Source organism: Megascapheus bottae, chromosome 4 (genome assembly GCF_031878675.1).
Source record: "Megascapheus bottae isolate mThoBot1 chromosome 4, mThoBot2.hap1, whole genome shotgun sequence".
Taxonomy (NCBI): domain Eukaryota; kingdom Metazoa; phylum Chordata; class Mammalia; order Rodentia; family Geomyidae; genus Megascapheus; species Megascapheus bottae.
In genome coordinates this window covers 22,252,999-22,275,110 of record NC_143512.1, presented here as the reverse complement: position 1 = coordinate 22,275,110, position 22,112 = coordinate 22,252,999, and the positions used below count along the sequence as shown (strand labels likewise).

At 36.1% G+C, this 22,112-nt stretch overlaps 1 protein-coding gene across 1 annotated transcript in view; it reads right to left on the bottom strand.

The window, feature by feature from the left end:
* LOC150064146 (uncharacterized) overlaps positions 1–19,896 on the bottom strand; it is a 107,535-nt gene extending 87,639 nt beyond the window's left edge. The window contains exons 1-4 of the mRNA XM_090331106.1: positions 19,839–19,896; positions 13,571–15,874; positions 8,411–8,602; positions 216–383 (exon numbers count right to left, since the gene is read on the bottom strand). Of these exons, the coding sequence (XP_090187232.1) occupies positions 216–383; positions 8,411–8,602; positions 13,571–15,874; positions 19,839–19,896 (2,722 nt within the window). The remainder of the gene's footprint in view (positions 1–215; positions 384–8,410; positions 8,603–13,570; positions 15,875–19,838) is intronic.
* Positions 19,897–22,112: the final 2,216 nt, after the last annotated feature.

Genomic DNA, 22,112 nt, shown 5'->3' with positions numbered 1-22,112 from the left:
TAGTAAAAAATATACTTTATGAGGCTGGGATCATGGCCCAAGTGGTATAGTACCTGCCTAGAAAGCACCAGGCCTGAATTTCAAATCTCAGTATTTCAAACAAAAGAGAGAAATACATTATATGTGTATTTACACACACACACACACACACACAGTAGAGTTAAACAGTTTCAGAGACTTGCATATTTATTTTACAGTAACTGTAGCATCCTTACCAGCTGTTGGCCGTGTTTTTTTACTAAGACATCTGGGACTCTCTTCTGGAGTCCCATCATCCCCTCGGAAAACCCATGCTGCTGAATGAAAATTCTCTGTATAGAATCCTTTGTCTTGAATATCAACTCGAGAACCAAAATCCATAGAATGGCCATCATCTGATGTGACTGAGAAGTAGAAAACATGAAAGTGCAAATCATGCATGAGTCAGAAAGAAGATCCAGCAACCAATGAGGAAAGTAAGAGAGCAGCTAATGAGATGGTGTTAATGTAGAGTGGTAACCTCACAACTCAGTATCTGAATTTTTGAATATTTCTCTTGGGAAGGACACGAGTAAAACCCAAGTTAATATTCTGATAAGCCTAAGGCATGGGAGTTTGTGTACCATAAAGAGGCAACGTGATAAATGCTTTAGTCAAGGAATCATGTGGAAAAATACATTTTTAAAAAGGATCTTGGATAGGGAACGGGGGAAAACAAGATGAGTGGTGGGGGTGGGGGAAGGGAAATGGGGAGCAAGACATGTAAAAGGGTATCAATGTATGGGAATTAATGCACCATCTATCTGGCAAATATCATGTAACCCTTCTATTAATTATAATAAAAATATATGAAAAAAGATCTATGCATTAGTATTTAGGAGTAAATAGAAAACAATTGGAAACTAAGAATTAGCTGTTACATTTTTTTTTTGCCAGTCCTGGGCTTGAGCTCAGGGCCTGAGCCCTGTCCTTGGACTTTCTCAAGGCTAGAGCTCTACCACTTGAGCCTCAGCACCACTTCTGGATTTTTTCTATGTATGTGGTACTGAGGAATCAAACCCCGGTCTTTGTGCATGCGAGGCAAACAATCAACCACTAGGCCAAACTCCCGGCCCTAGCTGTTACATTTAAAAAAAAACAAGCATAAGAAAAATGACTAAGTGTAAAATAGGGGAATTAAAATAGGAAATCCATCTTTGCCTTTGTGCTAAAGATACTGCAGAAACATTTCGTAGAAAGCTCACCATGGTTTTTCACAAAAGTAGACAAGTAACAAAGTAGATAAAAGCAGAAAATATCAAGGAGTCATGTAAATTTTGATTCAACTGTTCTTCTTATTTTATTTTGTTGTTGTTATTGCTTTTTAATGTTTAGAAATTCAGGATTTCTATTTTGGAATGTTTTTAATAGTGTGGAAACCGTAACAGTTGAAGAAGACTGCATTCGTTAATTTTGTGCCATGTAAAATTAAGTAATGTCATGCTCTAAGCTACTACCACAATGATGTTCATTGCAGCATTCATAGCTACGATATGGAGCAAACCCAGATGCCCCTCAGTAGAGGAATGGATCAAGAAGATGTGGTACTTATACACAATGGAATTCTATGCTGCATCAGAAAGAATGACATTGCCTCATTTGTACGGAAATGGAAAGACTTGGAAAAATCATATTAAGTGAAGTAAGCCAGATCCAGATGAACATAGGCTCCAATGTTCCCTCATTTGTAATAATGAGTACACATCTAGGACTCTCCTAGCAGAGGATTACAATAGGGCAAAAGCTATGTACATACAATCATACAGGATGAGCCTAAATGAAATGAACTCTAGGATACGGAAACAAGAGGTTTATCTTTGTGATTGTTGTTTTTAATGTACTATGTAAATTTATTTATTTTCTCTTTTTTTCCCTTATGGTTTAATCTCATGTTGTTACTGTACCTGACTTTGTTATCTGGCATATTGTATCTATGTTTAATTGAAGTAGGTAAGGATAGGGGAAAAACAAGATGACCGGGAGGGGTGGGGAGAAGAAAAATGGGACAAAAACATGAGAAGGGGTATCTATGTTCAAGAAGTAATGTACCCACTACCTAACAAATGTAACTGTAATCCCTCTCTATATATTATTCTAACAATAAAATGCAAAAACAAGTATTCAAAAAAAGAAAAAGAAAAAACAGAAAAGAATCAAGCAGCACAACAATATAAAGAAAAGCTAAAGCATGAACTTTTCTTTCTTTCTTTCTTTCTTTCTTTCTTTCTTTCTTTCTTTCTTTCTTTCTTTCTTTCTTTCTTTCTTTCTTTCTCTGTTGTGGGGCTTGAACTCAGGGCATGGACACTGTCCTTGAGCTTGTTTGCTCAAGGCTGGTGCTCTAGCACTTTGAGCCACAGCTCCATTTCCAGTTTTCTGGTGGATAATGGAAAAAGACTCCCATGGACTTTCCTGCCCAGGCTGGCTTTGAACTGTGATCCTCAGATATCAGCCACCTGAGTAGCTAGGATCCCAGGCAAGCAATAGCCATTGCCACCCAGCATCACATGAATTTCTTAAATACTATGAAAAGTGTGGGATTGATAACCACAGTATTTCTTTAGAAATATTGAAATATCTTCTTATTTTCTTCCCTTTCAGTTTCTCTTCACATACATATTATATATACAAGTTGCTATTGTGCCTTCCTTAGAAAAATGTTATGTAAAACTACTTTTGTCCTTTGGCCCTTAGTGCCCAGTGGGCCTTCTCCTTCCCTGGGGAAGCACTGGTCTGCTCCCACTGAGTTTTCTTTCTTTGGAGAACCATTTCTACTCACTCCCATTCTTGCCCTATATTTCCATTTAGTTTTCTTAATAGGAGTCTAACAAAGAGAATGTTAGTTGTTTCCCCAATAACTAACATTTGGACAATGGATTTTTGGATGTTGGACGATGGATAACTTGGACAATAGATTCCAAATCATGCATAAGTTTCACTTGTGTGGTAATTATCAGGGGTGATATTTTGACAAAGTATACAAGAACCTAGTGTCTTACACTCAAATGCACAACAAATGTCATGATTTTCAGTTCCCAAATACCTTCAATGCCCGACCTTACATATTTAAATTTTACTCCAAGTGAAATCATCCTAGTCCTTTTGTGGCTTAGCTGTTTCAAGTACAATTTATTCATCCATTGAATTAAATTGATTTAATTGCGATATTCTCACAATTTTCTTTTAAATTTAAACGTTTTTAAGTATGTTGCATTGTATATGAACATAAAGGAAGCAAACATGGAAATACTAAAGAATTATAAAGTTGTAATGTAAATGATATGTAAATTGGGGCTAGGAGTTTGGCCTAGTGGTAGAGTGTTTGCTTAGCATGCATGAAGACCTAGGTTCGATTCCTTGGTACCACATACATAGAAAAAGACACAAGTGGGGCTATGGCTCAAGTGGCAGAGCACCAGCCTTGAGCAAAAAATGTCCAAGAACAGTGCCCAGGCCCTAGTTCAAGCCCAGGGCTGGCAAAAAATGATATGAGAATTTTTTGGTGCATATTGCTTATTTGAGTTAAAATGACAAAAAGTTTGGAAGAGAATACTTCAAATTAGGCTGTCTACTTTTGCATATCATATTTCAAAATCCTTTAAGAATTAAAAACTTTTGTATTCTGGGTAAGTCTGTTCATGTATAACATTTGATTTTAAATGATAGGAAAATTAAAACAGAAATTTATAACAATTTATTCACTCATTGTTCTGAGACTTATGGCTAAAAAAATATTTTTGCAACAATAGTTCTTGCTAAAGTTACAGCAGTGATAGTTTTCAAACGCTAAATTATCTGCCTGTTGGATCTATTTTCTGTATGCTTTGCCTTTAAAATTCAGTTGATTTTACATAGATTTCTTCACCCATTGGCTTATCTTTACTAATTTATTCCCTCAGAAATAGATGTCCAAGTTGGATCTGTAAAATTGTAGTGAACTTTGTTTTCATTGGCATACATGAGGCTGTTAACTCAGGGCATTTATTTACCAAGAGATTTGATTATGTGGATGAGTACTTCCTTATGCATTTGGTTACCAAGACACAGCTAATCAACACACTGTTATATAAAATGAGACATAAAATGTGTGTTAAAATCTATGGAAGCAACAAACCACACATCAGCTGTAAAATTGTAGTTGATTTCTCAGCATCTGTCCCTGTGGAATCTTGAGCCAAAGCGGAAAAAAAGGCCCAAGTGGATCTGTCACAATTTTTTTTTTTGGTAAAATTAGATTCACCAGATGAACTGCTTACTTAATAATTGTAACTTAAGAATTAACAAATGGGAGCCAGGTACTTGTAGTTCACACCTAGCTTACTCAGGAAGCTGAGATCTGAGGATGGTGGTTTGAAACCAGTCCAGACAAAAATGTCTGTAAGATTCTTATCTCCAGTAAACTTTGCAGAAAAAAGCCAGAAGTTCTATTGTGGTTCAAGTGGTAGACTGCTAGCCTTGAGCTCAAAGAGACTCAGAGACAGTACCCAGGACAGAAAAAAGAAAGAAAAAGAGACAGGGAGTGAGGGAGGGAAGAAAGGAAGGAAGGGAGGGAGGGAGGGAGGGAGGAAGGAAGGAGAGAAAGAAAAAGAAAAATGAGATCTCATCAAGTTTACAATGTAAAAGAAACAGCCTGGAAAATTAGTCAAGTCCAAAATATTTGAGCAAATCTTTCCAGAATACATGAAGAAATAAAAAATTAAAGAGAAAATAAATAATTCATCCAAGTGGGCATTGAATTGGGCAGATGGACAGACAGCCCTTAAAAAATTACAAATAGCCAATAAATGCATGGAAAATGTTCAACATCTCTAGCAATTAAGAAATGCAAAACAAAATAGCATTGAGACTGCATGTTATCCAGCCAGAATGCAGACAGGCCATCATAAAGAAAACAATCAGCAACAAACATGGGGTGAGTGAGGATGTAGAGTGTGGGGAAAGACACCCCTACACACTTTTGGTAACAATATTAATTAGTCTAGCCACTATGGTAATTAACATGAAAGTCCTCAAAAAGTTAAAAATAGAATTACCACCTGATCTAGCTGTACCATTTTCTGGCAAATAACCAAAGGAATGCATGCAATACAGATACAGGAAAATCTATGTTCATTGAAGCACTTTTCAAAATAGACAATTTGTGGAATCAGCCTAAGTGTCATCAACAAATAAATGGATAAAGAAAGTGTTGGAGGTGTAGCTTGGTTGGTAAAGTGCTAGATAATGAGCAAAAGCATCAGGTACTGAGTTTGAGTCCCAGTCTGGGACAACGAAAAAAGGGTAAACAAAATGTATTCTATATACAGGGTAGAGTTTCATTCTGTCCAAAAGAAAAAAAAATTAATTAGGTCATTTGCATGAGATCCTCATGTTAAACAAAACCAGCCTCTCAGAAAACCAAATGCCATATTTTTTCCTCATTTGTGACAACCAAATTTACAAAAGGGAGACTGAGAAGTAGAAACCAGGGACCAGGAGCATGGCCTAGTTAGTGGTAGAGTGCCTGCCTAGCATGCACAAAGCCCTGGGTTGGATTCTTTGGTACCATGTACCAAAGAAGAAGCTGCCCATGGTGCTGTGGCTCCATAACAGAGTTCTAGCCTCGAGGAATCTCAAGGAGGTTGCCCAGGTCCTGAGTTCGAGCTTCCAGGACTGGCAAAAAAAATGTAGAAAAGGGACCATTTAAACATAGGAAGGAGACCACTGTGATAAGAGAGGTAATTAGAAGATAACTGAGAAAGTTGTATGGAATTCAACAAGACCCTTGTTTGGACTTTACCAGATGGAGTCTGTGACTAGCTTCAAATGTTTTTTCAGATTCAGTGAACTACATTTAGGGTGTATGAGTTTGAAACATAGCCCACCACTAATTACAGTTGAGTGGCCTTTAACACTTGACCTTATCCATTGCATGATTCATAATTTATTTAGTGAAGTGCGGGTGAAAATACACTACTTAACCCATAATCATACTGGGAGAACTGACTTTATATCTTGGATAGTAGTGGTACCTGGTACAAAATAAACATACCACCACAAATGTTACTTCTTGTTTTTTGGAATTGATATTTTTTTTTTGCTCCCTTTCCTTCCTCCCTCCCCCCTTTTCCCCCTCTTTCTTTTCTTATCTCTCTTCCTTTTACATAGCAACTAGTAGTTGGGAAATACACTTCTATAGTAATTTTAATAGCTGAATGAAGTCAGAGAAATGCTATCAAGTATTCAAACATGATTAGACCCACTTTCTGTCACCTTTGTTTGTGATGCAGGAGCTGTTTGAGATTATAAAACTCAAGAGGTCCATTTTGTAGGCTCTTCCTACTTTCATTTATAGCCTTCAAGTTATTTACCTGTGTGCTTTAGTCAGCAATCCTCACAGCCTGGATGGAGTGATCAGCTGTGGCCAAACTCATAAACATGTCATTCCTAATGTTTTTTCCAGATATTATGTAGGAAGTCAGAGACAAGTGAGATTAACAGAGTGAAAAACACCAGCTATAATGGTGTTCGATAAAGCTGTCAGGTTTTAAGTCAGGGATTACTAGAATATCCTGACTCTATAAATGAGTTAAAATTTAAACTACACCTTAAACAATAATAGCCCCAGCAGCTCTTGGTGAATTGCAGTCTCTACCAAAAAGTTTCCAAAGATATATAACATGCTGTTAAGAATGTCTGCAGCTTGGATAAACTGAAAATTAGAAATGATAGACAGTTCAATCCTCCAGTGTCTAATGTGAAAAAAAATCAAAAGTTTTCATTAAAAAATTCAGTCAAACGAAAATGAAATCATTACTTAATTAAATCACTGACATTATTGTGGCATAAGATTTTAATTTTTATAAATTGTACAGCTGATTCCCTTGTTATTTCAGGCAGAATAAAGGTAAATGAACTCTCCAAAAAGAAAATAAAACATAGTTTTAGAAAAATGTACAAGTTGGTTTTTGTGAACTCTGGATCTGCCTAGTACATCTACCATTTTTTCCCCCAAGAAAGGCACACCAGACATGATAAGTAAGACTACTGGTAGTTAGGGATTTTTCCATTTTTTTACTGAGAGTCTAGAGACCTGGGGGACACAGTGAAATAGAAAGTGCTGGTCTCAATCTCCATGGCAGATGATGGTCATCTGTAATCAAATTAAACTGTTTCCATTCAACCAGATTTCTTGTTTTTGTTAAATGTAAGAACATCTGGTATGCTTTTTCCAGAGAGGGGTGATTATGGATTATAAATAAATAATATATATATATGTTTAAAGTTAGAAAAGATTTTTGAATATTTTTGCCATAAACACGTAATAAATATTTAAAGAGTTTTATATATCTACCCTGATTTATATGTCACACTGTGTATTCATGTATACACGGTGCCTTACAAACATGTATGCTCTTTATGTTTTCATTAAATTAAATTTAATAGATATTTTCAGGCAATAATGGGAAGTTATTCCTATATCTAATCATGTTTTATTCCTACATGTAAAGTTTTGTTTCTGTTTTTCATATCTAGAGTCAGATTGTTCATCCATCAGTTTCTTTACTCTTACTGTTAAAGATAGGCAGAATTGTGTTTTTGTCGGCTGACTGCCTTGGTAATTCTTCTTTCAGAGGTGTGACTTGCAGTTGAGTTTCTCTATGATATAAAACAGAATTTCATGGTTCAAGAAAAAAGACAGCAGGGAACAAAGCTATGAATAGGGGTGTTGAGAGGAAAGCAATGCTGTAAAGGTACTCCTTATATGACTGCAACACAGCGCAGGCACCTCTGAAACCTAGAGTGATTAGAGGCTGGAACCATTGCTTCAACTTTCCCCAATAATGCTTAATTTGTATTTTTACTTTTGTTGAATGTCTTCAATGATAACTTACTTGTCTATTTTCAGTTGCCACTGAGTGTGGGACTATGGTGTAATAATGCTACTTTACTAAAAGTCTTTTAGCAAGAAATTTACTATCTTACTAAAATACACATTTTTAAGAGTTTCCAGAAATGTTAAAATAAAAAGAAAATTTCTTATTGTTCTCATCGATACCATGCATGATATTCTTTTACATCTATATTTTTGTAAAACACGCAAACCCTTTCATGAACATGCATTTAATCCAGTGCAGAGATTTAGAGATAGTTATTTTAGTATCTGAAGAGAAGAAGACCCTTAACAAGATGTGGTTCATGAAGACTGTAATTTACCAAGTAAGATTCCCTGTAATGGATTAAAACAAAGTTGATTATTCTAAAAATATGAAACCATACATCATCATCATCTGTATATATCACCATGTCCAAACAACAGCATCTTAGGTTCTGAAGATCAAAGGGAGGGAACTCGGTGAAGATTCAGTAAAGTGCTGCTTCTGCTGTGGTTTAAGAAAGATGGTAGTCTACTCACGAGATCCTTTGGTGATATTGCTGGCAAATGAACTGCCTCCTGTTGAATTGCATCTCTTGCCATCCTTGAATTGTTGCCTTCTCCTGGCCCACTGGTCTATTGCTTCTTCCTGAGAACCATCACTTCCTCTTCCACTTTTCAGAGCCAATTCCTGTGATAATTTTCGGAGGCTATTGATTTCTAAGTTTTGATCTAGATTAGAACACAGAACACATTAAATGGAAATGTGAGAAAACATTTCAAATTAGAGCATGAAATATTCAGTCTTTGAAATAGACACAGTTTAGAAATGCATTTAGTTCCTTTGAGACAGAGAGAGAGAGAGAGAGAGAGAGAGAGAGAGAGAGAGAGAGAGAGAGAGAGAGAGAGAGAGAGAGAGAGAGAGAGAGAGAGAGAGAGAGAGAGAGGGAGAGAGGAGGGAGAGGGAGAGAGAGGAGAGAGAGAGAGAGAGAGAGAGAGAGAGAGAGAGAGAGAGAGAGAGAGAGAGAGAGAGAGAGAGAGAGAGAAGACAGACAGACAGACAGAGACAGAGAGAGAGACAGAGAGAAAGAGGCAGACACAGACAGAGACAAGAGACTGAGGGACAGAGACAGGGCCAGAGCCAGAGAGGCACAGAACACAGAGAGTGGCCAAGAAACAGAGACAACAGGAAAAATAACTATCAGACAGATATTTATGTTAAACAGAGAAATAATGCCTTAAGTAGATCCAGCTAATCTTGTATTCTTTGCATACCATCTGAATGCATTTCTGTAGAGGGGTTAAAGTCAAAGAAAATTATTTGATATATACACTAAAGTGTCATTCAGAAGATATGATTCTGGACTAGTTTAATTAAAACTAAGGATCTAAAAACTGGGCATGGTGGCTCACGCTTCTACTTCTAGCTATTCAGGAAACAGATCTGAGGGTCAAGGTTCAAAGCCAGCTGGGGCACTAAAGTCCATGAGACTCTTATCTCCAATTACCTACTAGAAAACCAGAAGTGGCCTGTGGCTCCAGGCCAGTAGGCTTGAGCTGAATAGCTCAGGGACAATGCCCAGGCCCAGAGGTCAAGCCCCATGACCAACAAAACAAAACAAAACAAAAATCAATCCTCTCCACCTCGTAAAACCCCTCAGGATTTGAATTCTAGTATCTGTTGTTTGAATTATATTAATTATAAATAGACAATTTTATAAGGCTTTGATTGTTCCAAATGAAAAAAGAAAATATTGCAAAAATGCACACTTTCAATTACAACATGGAACACTTTATATTAGCACTGACTGAAAAAATAGAAGAGAATTACAAATACATGATAACACAATTAGACCTTCAAAATACCTGAAAAAGTAGATAAAATATTACTCAAATGAGAGTAAACATAGTATCTAGAATTGATTAAGGTTTTAGTGTTTGATTCTATACAAAATGAAACAAACATAGTTTTAATTACGGGTCAACTGTTCATCTTTGGTTTTTTTCGACTCCTAAATGAAAGTGGCATTTAAAAATTAAATTTTATATAAAAGTCTAATTATTCAATATGAAAATATTCACAGAACTATATAAGCAACAAACAGAGCCATCTTGAAAAATAGTATTTTATATTATGTATAAGTATATATTTATATATACTTATATATACTATACATATAGTATATATATTATATATATTTATATAATAATTTTAATTTTTAGGCTAAACGGATAGAGTGAGAGGAATCACTACCCCACTGCCATAATTTTCCTTAACTCTGCTTTGACCCTTATCTTTTACTTTGGAAATAAGAAATGTAAGCAAAACAATATGTATCTTGCTATATCTAGTAATCACTACTGTTTTATTTTGAACCCATTACTTGAATCAAAATCTTAGCATTTTCTGTTTGTGTATTTTATTAATCACAAAGATTTCACCAAATGATATGATTTGAATGTGCTTCTCCTAGTGTTAGAACATACAATCGAATGTGACCATTGGAAAGGGTGGAGATTTTCAGAGGTGACTCAGCCTTGTGAATCTTGTTCTCATCAATGAGATGATGTTCTTTAGCAATACTGTCAGTGACTACTAGTTTGCTCCTTCTATGTTCTGCCTTTCACCTTGGTAGGATACACCAAACCAAGTGGAATCCTGGCAGCAGGAAGACAATAGACACCAAATGTTGGTCCCTTGATCCTAATGTTATCCTATTCTAGAGTTGTAAAACATGCATCTGTAACTAAACTATAACAGCATGATTGGACTGAGACAGCAAGTATGGCATGAAAAGTGGAAAGCTACTACCAACTTGAAAGCCAGTGCAAGGACAGAATGCTAGTGGGATGCAGAGACAGAATTTGCATTACTGGGAGGTTTCCCGCTGGATGAAAGCACAGGCATTGCAGGTGGGCCTGGGACACCGGGTTTGTATAGGGACGAAGAAACATCATAATGAGTGAAGCCGCATTTCATGAAAATGAACACTAGGAAATGAACACTAGATCCTTTGTGGGGTCATGGGGAAGGGGTCAGATGAATAAAGAGAAGAGGGAGAACACAATCAAGAATTCAGTGTATCCTACAAAATTAAGATAAATGAGGGAAGGGCAGTTGGAATGGGTGAGAAAGAATGTTGGGAAGCATTGTATTCATAGGCTGCTTTGTAAAATGGCAATTCCTTCATACAACTATACAAAGATAATGAATCTAGTCTTGTGTTGAAGTTCCCAGTTTCACAATAAGTCAATGTGTTTGAAGTTATCTGAACAGATGCCATTTCCTGAAATAAATCATTTTAGATTATTTCTTTATTTTTTATTCATAGTGTTTGGATAGAGAGCTTGAGATCTATTACATGTTTCTGATTTGTAATATTTTCTACCTTTCTGCTGAGGCACGCACTCTTGGGATTTGATATTCTTTTTCTCCCCTGAAGCACAGGGAAATAAGTTATCTCCTTCATGTAAGTTTTGTGTCATATAACATAAAATCATTTAAATATGAGTATGTTTATGCCCCATAAAATATCACTTAATGCTTCTCTTTATCTGTTGTTTTCTCAGGGTAGCCTGGGTTTTCTCATTAAAAATTTTGGTGTCAAACAGAAGTTCTGGTTCTTTGACACAGATCTTGTACACATGTATTAGTTCATTTGTAAATGAAATCTTTGAGTAAACATATCTTTACAGAAGAGTATATCCTTACCTGGAATAGAAAGAACTTAGTGTTTAATTCTTAAGGGTTCAGACTTTCCTTTATACCATACCGACTTTGTAACCTCCTGTCCCATTTCTCATCTTATCTTCTTTACTTTTTAATTTTGTTCTTACGGCATATATTTTTTTACTCTGCAATATGATTTCTAACTTTATAATCTAGAGATTCATATATATGTAAATGTAAAACTGATTATATTTCTAGTTATCTTACAAACTCAAAATGCCTGGCAATACTAGACCACATACTTATTTTCTCAGGATGATCACCATGCCAACAAACACACCATGCCTGTTTTACTTATTTTCATGTCGGTTTGTCTCCTTTAAACAGTCCAGGTTGTGACTTATGATAGAGCTAACTCCAAAATGGACACCCATGACAGAAGGTACTATATAAATATCACAGTCTATACACATACCACAGCTTTTTATTTATTTGCTTGTTTGTTCATCATGCTAGGATGGAACCTAGGGTCTTAAATAAACGCTCTGTCACTGAGCCACCTCCTCAGCCTTACCAGACGTAAGGCTTTTCACTTCATCCTCATGGCACACTAATTTGTCGCCTGTATGAAATTTATGGGTTCTTGTAAAATAGCCTAAAGGTCTCCAAGGGATGAAGTAGTTTGTACCCTTAAAAAATTCATGAAGTCCTTGCTTGGAGTGTCTATAGCATACAAAAAATAGTGTTAAACAAAGTGTACAAATATACCCTTAGGAGAGTCATCCTGTCCTAATATTTATAAGTTTATATACTTGAATGCAATTTCCAAATAAATCTTGATTGCCAACCTGTTTTACTGTTGATTTTTTATATGTTGGCATGTGAAAAGTTTGTGACACAAAAATGTGATGTGAGCTCACTGTAATTATTCAATAAGTATTGAATGTGTACATATACTATGTGATAGGCATTATGTACTGTATATATAATAATAACTGAAATGAAAACTGTACAGACCCTCATGATGGTAACATTCTAGTGAAAAAAAAGACATAATGTAAACATAGTAAGATATGCAATATTTTAGAAGAGGAAAGTGCTTTATGCAAAAGCAAAACATAAAAGAAGGGATAAAATTCACCTGGGCTAGGACAATGAAAGCCCAATTTTCAGTTTTTAATATGGTATTCTGATATGTAGTCACTGAAACTGTGCAATGCCACCATGACATTTATCTTTTTATAAAACAATTTTTTTCTTTTATGTCAGTATTTACATAAGAGAGATTGATTTTAAATTTTTCTTCTACTCTTACATTTAAAAATATTTTGTACAATCTTGGCTCTCACTGACATATTCTTTTCATTAAAAATTTACAGGGAGAACAACTGAAAGCAGGTAGACAGCATTTACATATGTAGGAAAGAACCTCCAGTGTAGCCCTCCATTGTGTCTGGAAAGCTTCTGTGTTCTATCAGTACTTGAATGGGGCTAACCCATCACAAGTGAGGTCTCAGGGTTGCTAGAGGTCAAAGCCCCATGGACGATTCAGTCAGGATTAGGTGTGATTATTTCTGTTTTTTGTCCTTTGCTTTAGTTATTATTCCACATGGCTTCTGAGACATATATAACTATTCTTCTGCAATCTTGCACAAAGCTTAAATGCACATTTTATGACAAACATGCTTATTCTGTAAAAAGGAAAGAAATGGTGGGTTATTTAAAGGCAAAAGGCTAACATTTCCTACAAAATTGATTTGGCAATACATCAATGTTGTAAAGAGAAATTGATTTTTTTTTAATTTATATTAAACTGCAGCCTGGGTGATTTTGCTATGCACTATTTATGGCGAGAGTGGGTGATAATGTAAAGACAGATGCTTGTTCATATTCATCTAATTCTCTAATACTCAATATATCTGGCAATAAGGAAAAAATCCAAGCAATATAAAAAGCTTCACGTGAAGACTTTCCAAAGCTGAAACATGTACAAATAATGAAAGCCAAAGATTCTGTAGAGCCTACAATACCTTTCAAAGCCTTTTGCTTCTGAGGTGAAAGCAATGTGTCAATGGGATGATAGAAAATTTCCTTTGAATCATTGTCATTGTCTTCAGAATTGGGTCTTAGTGATGAAGTCCTGTGGCATTCTGCCAGCTCTGGTTGAGAACTAGTTAATGCGAGGCCTGTTTCATTTTGATTCTCAGACAGGTCTGTACCACTGGTTAGTGATTTCTCAATCAGAAAGAGCTTTTGTCTAACACACTCTACACAGCTGGACTCAGCAGTGTCTTCACGATGGTTTTTCCTGGTTGTTTCTTCAGATTCCCTGTGGCATTCATTCTTTACCTCTGGTAATATTTGGCATGCCTGTTCAAACTGTTTTAGAAAATGGGCTGCCTCTGTATGGTTTCTCATTCCCATGGGGCAATTATAGTCATTTGTGCCTTCTTTATCACTCTGTGTAATTAATCTTTGCTCTACCTCATCAGTTACGCAGGCTGTGACTGGTACTTCTGTCATTCTGGGGGTTTCCATCTCCAGATGATTTACCTGGATGTCTGTTTGCTTCCATTCCACAGTGTTCTGGCTAATGTGTTGCCCTGGGCTGCCATGGCTGCTGCAGGATGCAGGCCTGACAGTTGAGCTCTGAGTATTTTTCCTTTCCAAAGGCTGCTGTGCATTTTCGTAAGAGTCACTATGTATAAAGGTTTTGCTTGTAATGTCTTTGGCTGCCTTGTCCCCATGACTTTTCTCAAAGTCTATCATAAATTCAGGATACTGGGTACAGGAAAATGTTTTACCAGAGGTCTCCATAGGTTCTACATGTCTAGTGATCCAGTGAGATGGACTGAATGAGGTAAAACACTGTACATCATCTTGACTAAAAGGGACAGACAGAGAATTTGCCTTCTCACAGTCTTCTGTAGGTGGAGTTTGAGTGTCTTTCCAATAGATTCTGGCTGCATTTTCTCCTATGAGCTGCTTGCTCAGAAAAGATAGAGAACACAAATCAGAATATGAGTCATCTTGCATGGGAACACTATTGATGGTAACAGAATTTGGTAAATGACCCATTCCTTCTGTGCTTGGCTGTACATTCAAGTCTGATGTGATGATTTCTTGGCCATTAGAGCTGCTGCTTTTCTCCATATGCACATCCTTAGGGTCCTCAAAAGGCATCTTCTTTAAATCTGTCCTACTTAAACTTGTAGTCCTTAGGATGTCACAGGAGCTAGAAAGAATATTTTCCAGAATAGTGCCAGCTACAGAGGAATGCTTATTTTTTGGAGTGTCCTGATTACTTTTAAAGACCTTCTGCTGAGATATGGCAGATTTTGCCTGCATATGGTCTGAGACAGAAGAATGTGCTTTGGGCTTATTTCTCTCTCTCTTGGGAGATGAGGTTTGAGCAGCAACAGCCTTGAGTGAATTCCCCTTCTGGAGAGCAAACACAAGGGGAAGGGAGTAATGAGAACTCTCATATTGGTGCTTATTTTCGAGCTGTTGGTTTTCAGGGTGGTTAATACAAGTCTGGGGAGAGGATCGGGAAGTTTCTCTAATGGTATGATTGGAGGACATGTATACGGATTTTGTTATTTTCCTCCTTCTTTGGGGATGAGTTATATTAATCAATATGTTCTGTTTCTTACTCATATATTTGACCTTTATTTCTTTTCCTACAATGCTTACTTTCAGAGAAGGGGTCTCAGTTCTGGCAAGTTTTTGTTCATTTTCAAACAGCATGTCAGGTTTTAAAACTTCTTCGGATACATTCTTGTATTTCGGAAAGCCACGCTTACATGTGCAGTATCTCCTAATGCGCCTGACAGAGTAGGGCTGCTGACATGTTGGACATCTCTTTTTTGTTGGGAATTGTGCAGCTGTTTTACAGAAAATGCTTTTATTGATTTCTACTTGCACATTGAAAGCCCCACAGTTGACTTCTGTAATAAATTTTCCTTTCTCAGGTTTAAAAGCCTCTACTGTGCTTGGGCAATCCCGTAGAATAATTTTTCCTGATAACGATTTTTCAGAGTCATTAAACATGACCACTGGTAAGACGTTCTCTGGCTGATGGGAGACAGCCAAAGAAGGCTCATCATTTTCCTTCCTGTTGTGGCTTTTGCTGTCAGATGGAGATTGTGTCTTATCTTCAGGGAGAAAAGAGGAATTCTGCTTTCCATTCATAGAAGCAGATGTAGGCACATTGCCACTTCCCTTAGATTTCCCTAATGTCCCAGCCTGATGAAACACAGCCTCCAAAGTATTTCCCTTGACTTCAAGGTCTTTGCTGTTTGCTTGGCCTGCTGGACCAAATGGCTGAGAAATACCTAAAGAGGAAGAAAAAAAAAAAGAACAGCTTCTATTACCCAATTAAATAACAGATGCTCCAAATCCTATGTTGGAATGCAATGAATATCTTTTGTAAGAATCTGGGGGGGAGTAATAGTTTTAATTAATTTCTACTATGTCACATTAATTTCCATGCATGTTTATTGCTCATTTTCAATATAGTCTCTAAGAGCACAGAATATCATGTCATCTAATAACTTAAAAAATAAAAATTAAATTAAATTACATAAAATGATATAAGAGAAATTAAAATTTTAAAGAAAAGTATGCAACATTTTAAATGCAAGTTCTTGGTAAAAAGCAAGACTATTAAGACTAGCTGAGTGTTAGATTGTAGAGTTATAGTACAACATTTTACAGGCTACCTCAATAATAAAGAAATGAGTAATGAAGATGAAAGAACAAAAGATAAAGAAATACTTTTCTAGATTAATCTACATCTGAGGGTTATTGGTTAAAGAAAAGGGAATTGTGAAAAATTATGATGTCATACAAATCAATAAATGAAATAATGTTACCAATTTTTTTAAATTTAATGAATTTAAATATGATAGATATATGTATCTATAGTATAGAACATTTACAGTACATACTTACTATGTAGAGAGTAAATACACTTGGCTTAACAGGAGGAAAATACTCTCTTTCAGCCTGAAGGAAGGGCCTCCTCTCTGGCAGGCACTGGAACAGTCTCCAGTGAGTCATTTTTTTTTTAATAATTTGAGAGCTATAATTTGTTCGTCAAAGAGGAAAAGCATAGAAATCTACCTCTTTAAATCCCATTTGCAACAGAGGCCTGCCATGATATTAGTTTATGTAATAATGGGCTTTCTTCCATGACAGGAGATTACCATTCGTTCTTAAAATAACACTTTCATACCAAGAGCTATTCAGTTATAGCCTCTTTCGATTTTATAATTTTATATTTTATAGCACTTTGCCACTGACTACACTTAAATATCTGCAAAAAATGCAACTTCATTTGATATACGTTTTTCAATTTTTTCAATTATATAGTCTTTTAATTTCCTTAGGAATGATGAAATATCATTATTTCTGATGGAATCATTGTGAATATGTACCACATTTTCTTGATCCATTCATCCACTAAGTGGTTTTAGGGTTGATTCCATGTCTTGGCTATAGTAAATAACATTGCAAGGAATGTCATTGTGCTGGTAGATTTAATGTGTCCTTATATGTGATCTATTGGATAAATGCCCAGGGATGAAATTGCTGGGTCATAGGGAAGCTCAGATTTAGGTTTTTAAGGAACCTCCGTATTACTTTCCAAAGAGTTCGAATCGATTTATCTTCCCACCAACAGTGTAGTAGCATTACCCTTTGGCCACATCCCCACCAGTATCTGTTATTATTTCTACCTGGGGTAAGATGGAATCTCAATATTATTTTCATTTGCATTTCTTTTATGGCCAGAGATGTTGAACATTTCTCCATGTGTCTATTAAGTGAAGTAAATCAGACCAAAAGAAAGACAGCCTGCATGGTTTCCCTCATCTGTAGTAGGAAACAAGTGACTATACATTTAAGGTAAAAACACTGGACGGTAAAGGACAAAAAAATTACACTTGAATATAATTAATTAAACAAGATTCTATACACTCACACAGTGACACCAAAGGAGGATTTTTTTGGTTGTAACTCTTTTTTTAATATTTTTATTGTAATTAATAGAAGGGTTACATTATATTCACCAGATAGAGGGTGCATTAATTCACATACATTGATACCCTTTCTCATGTCTTGGTCCCCATTTCCCTCCCCCCCACACCCACCCCTTATCTTGTTTTCCCCCCTTCCCTATCCAATTTCAAATAACTAAATACAAATATATCCAATATATCAGATAATAAAGTGAAATACAGTAACAATATGAGATAACCAAGGTACAGCAAAAGAGATGAGAGATAATATAGTACATTAAGGACAACAATCACTCATTATATGGCTTTTGTTTCTATATCTTAGAGGTCCTTTCATTTAGTGTCATTCTATTGGCCTTATATATCTAGGTTTTGTTCTATTGCAAATCTCTGCTAGGCGAACCCAAGGTTTCTACTGATTATGACGAATGAGGGAAACCATTGAGCCTATGTTCCTTTGAGTCTGGCTTACTTCACTTAATATGATTTTTTCTAAATCTTTCCATTTCCTAACAAATGGGGCAATGTCATTCTTTCTGACAGCAACATAGAATTCCATTGTGTACAAATACCACATCTTGTTGATCCACTCATCAACAGAGGGACATCTAGGTTGGTTCCATATCTTTGCTATGGTAAATAGTGCTGCAATGAACATTATTGTGCTAGTGGATTTAGTATGTCCTTTTTTCTGGACAATTGGGTAAATGCCTAGTAGTGGAATTGCTGGGTCATAGGGGAGCTCTATGTTTAGTTTTTTGAGGAACTGCCATACTGCTCATAGTGGTTGAATGAGTTTGCACTCCCGCCAACAGTGTAGTAGTGATCCCTCCTGGCCACATCCCCTCCAGCATCTGTTGTCATTAGTTTTCTTGATCCTGGCCATTCTAACTGGAGTGAGGTGGAATCTTAGAGTTGTTTTGATTTGCATTTCTTTTATGGTCAGAGATGTTGAGCATTTCTTCATGTCTCTATAGACCATTTTTATTTCTTCTTCAGAGAAGACTCTCTTTAAGTCTTTGGCCCATTTTTTAATGGGATGGTTGTTACTTTGGAGATTAGTTTTGGAGTGATTCAATTTTTTTAGTGTTGATATATTTTAGATATGAGGCCTTTGTCCGTTGTTTGGTTGGTGAAGATCTTCTCCCATTCTGTAGGCTTCTAATTAATTTACTAGCTATGTCCTTTTCCATACAAAAGCTCTGCAGTTTAATGCAGTCCCACTTATCCAGCCTTTCTCTGATTTGTTGTGATTCTTGGTCCTTATTAAGAAAGTTTCAACCTGTGCCAAGGAGGCCTAGTGTATCGCCTATTCCTTCTTGTAAAGTTTTCAGTGTGTCGGCTTTTACCTAGAGGGCTTTGATTCATTTAGATTTAATCAAAGGAGGATATTTTGAGGAGAGAATCACAAAGGCTCTACAGGTATGTGCATATTATATAAAATAATGTTTATTGAAATGAACTCCAAGAAATGTGCTCTTTGTTTTTGTTTTCTCCTTTCTCATTTTTTTAAGCTTTCATCTTTTTTTTATTGTCACAGTAATGTATAGAGGGCTTACAGTTACATCTACCAGGTAGTAGGAGCATTACTTCTCACACATTGATACCCCTTTTCATGTTTTTGTCCCCATTTCCTTCCACCACCCCTCCCAATCACCTTGTTTTCCGCCCTTCCCTTTCCTATTTCAAATAAACTAATAAACATATTTTTGGTCTGTGTATCTTTTGTCTTGTATGTAAGTATATTTGTTTGGGGGAGGGCAAGGGAGAGCACCGAAAAAGGGGGAACAAATGCAACAGTGCTGCACACTAGACACTATGTTGAAAGTAAATTATGTAATTTGTGGGGGTGAGAGTTAGGAGGGAAAATTAGAGAAAATTAGGAAGAAGTGACACTGCTCAAAAAGAAATGTACTCATCAGATGATTTATTGAACAAAGCTGGAAGTGTTGCTCTGGCTCAAGTGGTAGAGCTCTAGCCTTGTGAAAAGTCCAAGAACAGTGCTTAGCCCCTGAGTCCAAGCCCCACGACTGGCAAAAAACAACAAAAAACCGCAGACTCTTCAAATAGTGAGCCTATGTCTAAATGTGTAAATATTTATACTTATTTTTATTCATAATGCCAATAATTAATGAAGAACGTGTATATGTAGCAACAACAGGTCAAAGTTCAAGACACTTAATATGTTTATCTTCTAATTTTCATAGGATAAAGAACAAGGTACATAAGATGTTAGCCCACTCCATTTGTACTTCTGAAGGCACATAAGTGGACTTACATGCGGTGGCATTCAGCATTTTCCATTTTCTACATGCTTTTCTTCTCTTCCTTCTCATTTTGGGGAGTGATGAATCTTCAATTCTGACTGACCTTGGAAAGTATAAAATTGAAACATACACAGAATTTAAGTGTGGCCAAACTACTAATGATCGCGTTTACTATCTTGTCAGCATAGTTGCTTTCTCTGATTTCCTCACTGTAATTTTTTCAAATAATTTAGTGTCATAATTATATTTTCCTTTCCTGTTCATTTATATGTCAATTATTCAGTGCATTCTTATATGCATGCCAAAAGTACATATGATATTTAGGTTAGAAGGTGTAAATATCATATAATTTAATTTGATTTTATGTCATTTTTTTCTTATTTTTATAGAAATGGTTAATTTTTTATGGAGTTGACCTAAATCTAATATCAAATTTGCAGACTAGTAAATTAAAAGGTGATGATAACAATAATAATTAAAATGGCTAGGATCTTGTGTGATTGCTTTTCTTAATGTATTATGTTATGTCTCTTCTCTTTTTTGCCCTTTGATTAAATCGCATATTTTTACTGTATCAGACTTTATTACCTGGTATAATGTGTATACATGTATTTGTTTATTTGAAGTAGGAAAGAGAAGGGGGAAAACAAGATGATTGTGAGGGGGTGGGGGTAGAGGATATGGAGACAAAAACATAAGGGTATCAATGTGTGAGAAGTAATGTACCTACTACCTGACAAATGTAACTATAACCCCTCTATACATTACCGTGACAATTAAAAAAATAGTAATCATTAAAACGGGGCATGAATGTAAAAAGAGCATGATTTTTGGGGAATTGATTTGCAGGAATGAGCACCAGCGGCTCACGTCTCTAATCCTGGCTACTCGGGAGGCTGAGATCATAGTTCAAAACAGGCCAGAAAAGAAATGTCGCTGTGAGACAACTCTTATCTCCAATTATCTACAAGAAAAAAAAAAAAAAAAAAAAAAAAAACGTGGCCTTTTGGCTCCAAGTGGTAGAGAGCTATGAGGAAAAGAACTCAGAAACAGTGCCTAGGCCTCAAGTTTAATCTCCACAACCAGAAAAAAGAAAAGAACAAGAAAATCCAAAACTCACACCAAAGAGTATCATATTTATGGATAACTGTACAAATGCTTGAAATATGCTTAAAATGTGTATATGTATATGAACATAATGAATCTCACCACTGTTGGAAAAGTGCAGGAAAGAGGGAGGGAAGGAGAATAGAAATATGAAGGAAGCAGCGAACATATTCAAAGTGCAGTATATGCCTATATGGAATTATAAAATAACCCTCTCTCTTACTAATACTTGCTAGTTTCTCTTCTTTAATGAAATACCAGTTTTTGTTTTCTGATCTGTCAATGCATCTATGGTCACATGTTTCTGTTCACTGTGATAATAACTCAAGTTAAAGGATTTATCTATGTTTTCAAAGCCATCTTTCTTGTATCTTTTTCAGGAACCACTCTAAGCAGGCTATGAACCCTGTCCACTGAGAGATGTTTTGTCCTAGGGACCACTAACTCCAGATTGCTAATTCTAATTCGAATCTCTTTATTTTCATTTATTTTTATCTTATTTGAGTTTTTACACAAAATAACCACTCAATCTACGCTGTATCTGTTCCTTCCATGAAGCCACACTATCCTGGTCCTTGTCCTAATCCATTAGCCTTTTGTTGTTGCTTTGTGCCAGTTCTGGGGCATTAATTCTAGGCCGTGGCACTGCCCCTGAACTCTTGTGCTCATGTCTCTCCCTACCACTTCAGCCTCAGCTTTACTTCTAGCTTTATGTGGTTATTAGGAGGCAAGAGTCTCACAGATTTTGCCGCCTGGGCTGATTTACAAACACAATCCTCAGATCTCAGCCTCTTGAATATGGAGGCACAGGCACAGAGCTGAACTAGTATTATTTTAAAAGAATATATAAACCATGTCCACTTGATTTTACCATTGGTGTTTACTTTTCTTAAAGGGAAAGAGATCTCTGCATCCCTCTTTATCTTTCTACTCTCTTTACCACCAGCACCAGGCACCATTAGCCATTCTCGATGTATTTTCTCATAGCAGGTCTCTAATCTTTGCTATCTGCAGGGTTCCTTTCACTTCTTCGTCAACTCTCTTCATAAGAAATGTGTTCATGGCTATAAAAAAGACTTACAAAAATGACTCAGATTCAAAATTCCATTCTTGATACTCATAATTTTATAAACTCCAAATTCCAGGATGAAATACCCAGCAGATAAATATATCTTCTT